Source organism: Lygodium microphyllum, chromosome 15, assembly GCF_053477565.2.
Source record: "Lygodium microphyllum isolate KBCC chromosome 15, Lygodium_microphyllum_v1.1.10, whole genome shotgun sequence".
Taxonomy (NCBI): domain Eukaryota; kingdom Viridiplantae; phylum Streptophyta; class Polypodiopsida; order Schizaeales; family Lygodiaceae; genus Lygodium; species Lygodium microphyllum.
This window is the reverse complement of record NC_141149.1, coordinates 63419712-63428812: the sequence shown is the minus strand read 5'-3', so window position 1 is coordinate 63428812 and position 9101 is coordinate 63419712. Positions and strand designations below refer to the sequence as shown.

The 9101-nt window shown below is 41.0% G+C and overlaps 1 protein-coding gene across 2 annotated transcripts; it reads right to left on the bottom strand.

Moving 5' to 3' along the window:
• Window positions 1-1840: 1840 nt before the first annotated feature.
• On the bottom strand, window positions 1841-8752 carry CRR6 (chlororespiratory reduction 6). Of its 2 annotated transcripts, none has more exons than XM_087694239.1 (4): window positions 8502-8752; window positions 2914-3060; window positions 2547-2779; window positions 1841-2420 (listed from the first exon to the last, which is right to left on the bottom strand). In XM_087694239.1, exons 1-4 carry the CDS (start codon window positions 8719-8721, stop codon window positions 2220-2222), a joined length of 801 nt encoding a protein of 266 aa, XP_087550365.1. In that variant the 5' UTR covers window positions 8722-8752; the 3' UTR covers window positions 1841-2219. The 2 variants fall into 2 exon arrangements, with proteins under 2 accessions (XP_087550365.1, XP_087550366.1); XM_087694240.1 differs by having other exon boundaries at window positions 1851-2420; window positions 2914-3045.
• Window positions 8753-9101: the final 349 nt, after the last annotated feature.

Genomic DNA, 9101 nt, shown 5'->3' with positions numbered 1-9101 from the left:
TTTGGCTTAAGGAGTAGTGGATTTGCTAGATCAACCTTCTTCTTGCACTTCACCTAGCTCTCATATATAGTGACCAACACTATGGCATATCTAAGAAATCTAGATGTTGTGCCTCCACATTAGCTGAAATAGTGGTGTGCAAATTGTCACAAACTAACAATTTCATCCTCAATAATGTGGGAAAGGGATATATCAATAAGATGATTTGGTGAAACAAGACATCCACATCCTCTTGTTTTTACATGAAGATTTCCCACTCCAATTGCTACAATTTATAGTCCACTAGAGTAAAGTATTAAAGAATGTTTAAGCCCAAGTGCTTATTACATATGATTTTAGGTACAACTCCCATCATAGAGCTACTCCATTCTAAAGACTCTTTTGAGCATGAACAATCTTAAATCCCTCTTTTTGCCACACCGAGGCAAGGATACTATCCACCTCCCAAATGTAGACAAGCTTCCAGTCTCACTTGCCATTGTACTCCGAAATGGTTAATTTCTTTGCCATCACCACCTATTCCTTCTCAATGAGAGAGATGCGAACACCCACTTAATGGTTAGGGAGAGATGTAAAAGATGGTTGGAAATGCTCAAGCTAGCCCAAGGCACCTTGTGAAGAAGGATTGAAAGTCTTGGAAACATGAGTAGAAGCTGATGAGTGCGCTCCCACCCAACATGTTCCAATCCTCTATGTGAACTTAGTGGGGAAACCCAAACCATGCTAGCTCTCATTGTTAGCTAATGGAGAGTTTGTGGTGCAAGTCTACCATATTACTCTCTATCCCTTGATTCTAGAACTACCAACCACTCTAGCCACTTCGACTTACACTCCATATGCTTACCCCACATTGACAATCTCCGCTTGAAGCTAGAAGACTATCAAACGAGAGAAAATTATTTGACTTTGGAGAATAATGAGCCATTGGGAAGTGATATTACCTCTAAGCATGTCACCCACTTGCATCACAAGACCTCTGTACAAAGAGTCTTCTTGCAATGTATCGCAGCCTTACAAACAAATTCCATGTAAGCCATTGTAAAGAAGTGAAAATTTTTGAACACCTTGATCAAATTGCTTGTTGTTCATTGTTGAGACTAGCTTTGATATCCATTGTAAGATTTGCAATCCTAAAAGAAAAGAGAACTCGTGAAAGGCAAAAGAGATCCTCAAATCCTTATTACAACAACAAAACAGAGATTGGTACAATTATCAACTCCAAGAGGCCAATGTTTGAGACTTTGAAACCATGAAGTCACCCACCTAACTATCCTATCTATGACAACTCTTTAGTCTAGTCTTGGTTTTTCTTTAATGCTTTTCACCTCAATGAAGCCATGAACACTTGGCTTGCCTTGGTCTCACATGTACTCTAGCACACAGGTAGACTTGCTCGTTGCTCCTTGCAACTGGACATGAACGAAATATGCATGTTTACTAATTGCCACAATACACCTCCGCAATGATCTTCAACAATCTCCAAATATATTGTTTTATCCAACCTTCGAAAAAATGTGCTATTGATACCAATTGTCTAGCCTACACCTTGTTGATTCGTCACTTTTTAAAATTGATTTATCGCTAACCATAATGTTTGAATCAATGTGCCATGTTACCATTTTCCCACACATTTGTAAAAGGAAGGTCATATTTAAACGCTCGCATAAAAAACGAAGGCTGCTGCCCACAATCCACATCATGCACCGTACAAGCATGTGTATGTGGGTGATGCCCAGAGCTAGTTAGTTTTTTCTTGGTAAAAAATTCGTTGTCTACGCTAGTATCACAATTGATGAGTATTGCCTTTCATAGGTTTCGATTGTCGATTAGCTCAAAAAATTTTCCAAATTTCGGATTATTAAAATGCATAAAGACAAATTTGTTCTAACACGTGAAGGTTCCCTAAAGCCCCGCTAATGTAAGCTCATTGAACTAGCTCTCCTTGGAAAACATTCACTTAAAACCCTAAAATTAACTCTTAGCAGCAAAGCTTTCAGGCATTCATGTGGGCTTGCTTTTGCTTGTTGACTGTGCATATGGGGCTTGCATGCTGGCTAGACAACTAGTCATTTGTTATTTGACAATTTTTGTGAGAGAGTGAGAGAGAGAGAGAGAGAGAGAGAGAGGGAGGTGTGTGTGTGGGGGGGGGGGGGGGGGGGAAGGCCTGCCCGTGAGAATTCACATAATGGTTTCAGCAAACCCCTTATACAGTCTTACAATCAAGGTAAAGAAGATTTTCTCAAGAGCTCATAAAGCACCTCATCGACTTTAAATCCCAGTATTTGCAGCATATCATTCGTCCTTGCAGAAGGTTTAGCTACTCCGTGAGCTTCTAACCATGGGTAAATTGTGAATAGTTTCTTCATTGCAAAGAGCTCTAAAGCTTCTGGGTTAAAGACAAGGCCCAACCGTCTGCTCATCTGTAACGAAACCCCATCACACAATTTGGTCAGTAATAGCAATTCTCTGGCAGCTGAAGAATGAATGAAACCCTTCTTTGATCCATCCTACTTGCAATGATTATATCTGAAAGAATGGCATCTGACCTGATGAGGCACCAACATAGCTGCATAGCGAGCAAGTTCTCCTGCTCGCCAATCTAGCACAACGGGGAGCCAGGGATAGGCAGCATCAAGTCGGACGAACCATAATCTAATATCAGACAATTCTGACAGTTCACGGTCATCGAGTGGATCATCCCGTTCATAGTTCATGACAAATCCAACCGTCCTCTGCAACAACTCCTTAGGATCCTGAGGTGGTGGTGTGATGTTATCACCTGCAAATCAATGGCAGACCTGCAATGAAGCGAGGATCTCAATCTCTAAAATCTAAAAATACAGCATTCATGTTATACATTTTCAAATCAAGAAAGAAACTAGCAGCCCCCAAGTTTTACAAACAAACATGTACCTATTTGGTGCACATAGCCCCTCAAAACTGCATGAGCAGGTGAAAGGTCCAAAGATCTAATAATATCCTTGTCAATGACTATGTCAATGCGCCCTTCAGTAGGAGGTGGTGATGGAGCCAGCTCAGGACTATCTGCATCAGGAAAAACTTACGAGATAGAGCATGACAATGTAAACTTTTCAGAAAAGAGCTTCAGTAGGGGGTTTTTTGAACAAAAGAGGATAATCTAGACACAACAAAATAGAGCTTTCGCAGAATGACATGTTGCAATGACAAGAAAACTAAGACCACCAAAGAAAACACAATCCAGATTCCACACTTTGCTTCACTTAAAATAATGACAACAGCCAAGCACAAAGATCCAAGTAATGCAGTTGCAGGTACCTCCACCAGTAACCCTGAAACAGAAGCTTGGGCAGTCCTGACTCTATTAGTGTCCATTATCAGACTAGAAATCCATCAGATGAGCAACGATTGTCATGCCCAAATTGATCTGGTATCACAAAATGCAATTATGCAATCCATATCCCCGAATGGCTTGCAGGGCTGGGCAAAAGAATTTGAATGGCCATGAATGCACTGAAACACACATTTGCATCTGACTTTACCACCGCCATATATGTCTTCAAAATTTTTTGGTCCCTTCTGTGAACAACGGAGCAACCATAGTTTTCAAGTGCAACATGATTTTGTCCATTAATTTGAAACTTGTAAAACTTGAAAGAGTCACAAAGTATCACATTAGCACTCAATGTGATTGTTTGAAATTGGCTGATTGACTGATTTGAGCTTAATATATGTCCATATGCACCCTAAATACAGTATACATGTTATAGGACATATCCATGGATTTTGTGATTGGCCATTCGAAAGAGTAAAATATTCTAGAATGACACAATTATGACTGTGGTGATCAAATTAAGTGATCTCGTGCACTTAATACTTGTGACTGTGGTTAGCAAGTTAAGTAATCTAGTTTTCAAGTGCAACATGATTTTGTCCATTAATTTGAAACTTGTAAAACTTGAAAGAGTCACAAAGTATCACATTAGCACTCAATGTGATTGTTTGAAATTGGCTGATTGACTGATTTGAGCTTAATATATGTCCATGTGCACCCTAAATACAGTATACATGTTATAGGAGATATCCATGGATTTTGTGATTGGCCATTCGAAAGAGTAAAATATTCTAGAATGACACAATTATGACTGTGGTGATCAAATTAAGTGATCTCGTGCACTTAATACTTGTGACTGTGGTTAGCAAGTTAAGTAATCGCATGCACTACATACCTAGAAAAATCAAGACAGTTACACACTGAGAGACAGACAACCAGAATGTGGGCATGCACTTTCTGAAAGTGGGTGTAGATATGGGCACAAGTACATTTATACACCAAAAGGACACACTTTGCACAAAAGTGAAAAATAATAAACATCTGGGTTTTTTTATTGGCTGCACATGCAAAAAGTGCACCCTTGTCCATCACCCTATAAAGTGGGCCAGGCAGACTTCCTGTCCAAAAGTGAACAAGGAGTTTACCAGTTTAGTATGCACACAACAGGTCACCTCCTCTCTAGTACGTACAGGAGAAACACACCGAACCCCTAAATAAACAATTTGATTGGTTAACAGCTTGCAATGTGGGCATCTGTCACTTGGTGTAACCAGCCTCAAACATGGATGTTCCAAAGGAAGCTAGAATCTTCATACAAAACCAAGCATGAATAATAAGAGGGTACCTATACTCTCAGATATTTTTGTTTAGATAATGGAGTGTAGGAGGATTTCTCCAGTGGGAGACCATGCAATCATCAAGATTATACAGCTTCGACACCCTCTGAGATCATGTGAGGCTGTCCAATGAACAATACATTTAACCATGCAAAGAGACTTATAGTGTGTGGCAAATAAACTTAATATTGACATGGATTAGTTATTGAAACGAGTTCAGAAGGACATTTTGGCTAGATTTGGGTAAGAAAATTTACAGAAGCTTAACGCGACTTAGTCTACCACCAGAATTAAAAGAGAAATGTGTGTTCATCAGAGACATAGGAATACTCCAATGAAATGTGATGGGCTCACAGCAAAGGGATGATCTTCTCTCAGGTCTAAAATGCTAGACAGCTCATTGTCAAACTTCAACAAAGAATGCAAGATAAATTATGAGAATGTGATGACAAGATCCTTATCTGGCCAGCTCTGCCTTCGATAGACCAAAGTCCTCAGAAGAGGCCTCAAAGTCCCAGATCCCTGAAGCAGACTTGAAAAGGAGTCCCATAGGGTAGGGCAAAACTGTCACGAGGACGTGAAAATTTGATGCTTTGCTTATGTTTAATTGACATTTGATTAAAGGATTATCAAATGTGCAATTAAAAGATGCACATGTGTTGCACATGTGAGGTGCAAGCTACTTTTTCACAGTTGAAGGCCGAAGGACCCTGTGAAAAAGATGGGTGTCAAAGGCAAAAGTTGTAACAAGTTACACTTAGATTCTAGGTGAATTTTGGTGTCAGTTTGCCCCTAGGACCATTAATTGGCCATTAAGTGCTAGTGGTGACACTAGAAACTAGGCATTAATTAATGGATTAATGCTTGTCCAAGGGTCAATTAATGCATGGGACCACTTTGGGTTGCAAATGGCCTAGCCAATTAATTTTTAGATGGGCAAGGTCAATTTTCCGGGCATGGATTAAGGGCTGAATTAATTTTCAGAATTAATTAATACTGAAAATTAATTAAATGACTGAAAATTGCTGAAAATGGATTAAGAAAGCTGCCACTTGGCAAAACTTTCCCATGCAAGTGGGGGAAATGTTAAATAGGGCTGAAGGGAGAGGAAAATCTCGTTTTTTGGGAGCTGTTGGGAAGAGGTGTTGGACTGTTGCTGCCAGCTTTTGGGGCCATTTCCCAGCCATTGGAGACCATTTTGGTGATGGAGATTGCATATTTTTGAACTTGGGAAGCTGGCAATTGTTGTTGATGTACTTTCTCCTGAAGATCACAATCTCTGATGCTCCTATTGTTGTTGGTGCATCCGTTTGGGGCTGGTACAGCAGGGCAACAGCTGATTTTGATCAGTTCTTCGAGACAAATCTCAAAATTTTCTCTGTCTACAGCATTCTCTCATCTCCTTCAGCCTATGCTCAGCCATTCTCAGCAATTCTCAGCTACTCGAGGAAATCTCAGCCATTTTTTGTGGGCTGATCTATAATTTCTGCAGTAAACCCTAATTTACAGCAGAAATTAGGGTTTAGCAACCTCCTTGGGATCCGTGCCAAAGATTGAAGGCTGAAGGGACTGAAATCAGCAGCTGATAATTGAAAATTATCAAGGGATTTCAGGAGCCAGCCCATCTCGAATTGATTTGGGGCAGCAATTGGCCAGCCAAGGGTCAAATTGGAGAAGAAGTCCTAGGTGAATCAAGGGGCAAATAACCCAAAAGGCTTGCTGGTCATTTATGACAGCAAGAGCAATTGGTTAGCAGAAGGAGATTGAAGAATCTCAAGTTGTACTCCTTCCAATTGAATGAAGCTAAAGAAATACTGCAAGGGGCGCAAGTTTTGGCCCTTGGGGCCTACAGGGAGTCTACTGTCCAAGAATGCTATGGTAAAGTGTGTATTTCATTTTATGTGCATTTATTTATTGTTGTAATTAACTCTTAAATCAGGTTATCACCACCCATTCCAAGAAGGAAGGCTAGTTTCAACAACTATCAGCTTTGGATCATTCTGGAGGAGGACTGTTGTAAACAATCAGCTCGAATGGTCCCTAGTTTGAGGAAAATGAAGCTGCTAATGAAGAAAACCACATCCAGATGGGACTAAGACAGTCTCAACTCATGAGCACAATGCAAAAACATGAAAAGCAATGCTCCAGAACTTCAGAAGTCTCAGCAGATAAAGTGATGCTTCGGGGATGAACTGGCAACAAAGATGATGCAGCCTTCCAGCAATGGCAGTTGATGATCTCACCTAGAACAAGAGGGACATTTGACAAAATTCACCTAGAAAGAGGCAAAGCTGGAGATGACTGGTGGCTGGACCTCGCAGTCACACTCTGGCTTCTGGATGGATCATGGCAGCCTCCTGTATTGATGTTAATCCTCTGTTTTCAGCTTTAACATTCCAGTTTTCAGCAATCTTCAGCTTTACACCAAGTGGTTGGCTTTAATTCAACCCTTTCTATGAACAACAGTTTTTGCTCAAAAGCAAGGTCCAAATGACCTCCATTTCAAACAGCCACTGCATTTCTGCAATCCTGGTACTCAAGCACTTATGAGTGTGCTAATAAACCAAGCATTGTGCTGTCCTACATCTGCACTTGAAGAAGGGTGAAATGACAGTGTTTGCCAATAAATCTATGTAATGTATATATCTATACCTCACTGACAAATCCAATCTGCAGAAACAAGATACAGACAAAAGAAGCAGCTGGGGCTGAAGGTCACAGAGGCTAGGGCAATGAGAATATTGGGTTTGTGGAAAATCTAGGAGAAAGAATCTTTCTCTTCAAAGAAGTAGTAATAACTGCATGCAGGTTCACCCACCAAATCTACATTTACCACTATGCTGCAATTTCAGATTTTTTGTGACGTATTTTGACAAGGCCTGAAAATTCACCAAAATTTCAATTGGTCCTTCTATCTCACAAAGGGGCCTTGGTGGAGGAACTCAATACATGTTATAGATAATGTGCAAATAGTGTGCAAAAGGGGCCTTGGTGGAGGAACTCAATACATGTTATAGATAATGTGCCAATAGTGTGCAAAAGGCTCTCTTTACGCACTTCTGCTTGACTTGACAAATAAAACTCTGTTTCTCACTTCATAACTTTGCTTCTGATTATCCAGTGGTATGGTTCAAGGAGCATGAAAGATTAGCCTGTCTACGTGCTGTACAGTAACTAATGATTGAATAAACCAATAAAGAACCTCTGATTGAATCAGGCTGATAATAAGGGAAGAAAACTAAAATACTAATCTCTCTAAATAGGCTCTGAGTAGGAGGAACCATGAGAAGTTTTCAACATTTTCTCATATCAATAGGGGGGCTCTTTTCCATTGTTTTCCCCTGTAGCGCTCAGCATTGCGCCTATCTATTCAAAGGTGCCGCACACCTAGCTTGGTGTAGCTTTCCCTTTGTTTTTCCCTATAGTGTTCAACATTGTGAGTATCTACTTGGAAGGCACCACATACCTAGCTAGGTGCAGCTTTTCCTTTGTTTTTCCCTCTAGTGTTCACCATCATGAGCATCTTTGGGGAAGGCATAGCATACCTAGCTAGGAGTATGGTTGGGGACAGAGAGCTGCCACCCCTGGGTACTAGGTGCAGCTTTTCCTTTGTTTCTGCATGTAGTGTTTGACATCGTGAGCATCTACCCGGGAAACACCCCATACCTTGCTAGGTGCGGTTGGGGGCAGGGCACTGTCAGTCCCCACCTCGCAGAAGCTCCCAATGTTGTCATAATCCACAGTTTGGGAATTAGTGTGGGAATTTGTCTAAAACTTCTTGTGAACTTCATGCATTTTTGCTCAAATGATCAAATACAGAACGGAAATTTGAGAAAAGGGATCGCTTTTACCATCTTCATCCTCAAGAGATGGGATATCGATCTTCTGATTAGGGTTGTAGATGTGCACAGGGTGGGCTCTGTTCAGGGCAGCAGGTCCGCGCATGGTTGTGTGAAAAGAGCGAGCGGATGCAGGGAAACCGAGACGATGGCAAGGCGCAGCTCGCGACTGACGATGGCGATGGTGGGCGGAACATACGGCAGGCATACGTGCAGGCAGCGAAGCTGCCATGGTGACGCACGTAGTTAGGAGACTAGTAGCACACAATTAGCCACCCACCCTTATATCCAATATTCCCCAAAATATATAATTATTATTTTATAAAAAAACTCACACACACACACCATGAATTGCCGATTTTTTAAAAAGTAGCTAGACATGCGCAGGCAGGTTTAGTTAATGTTTGTATCTACATCATTTCTTGAATATCTCACTCAAGGCTAGGCAAAACGAATGTGTCTCTTTTGAGTTACCTATGAGAATTGAATGTGATTTAATCATACTAGCATTCCGTGCACGCTTCGCGCGCGCGGAATGCTAGGCCGCTTCGCGACAGCGACATGTGAAGTTCGCTCAATAATCCATTTCTCCTCGTTCTCCCTCCTATTTCC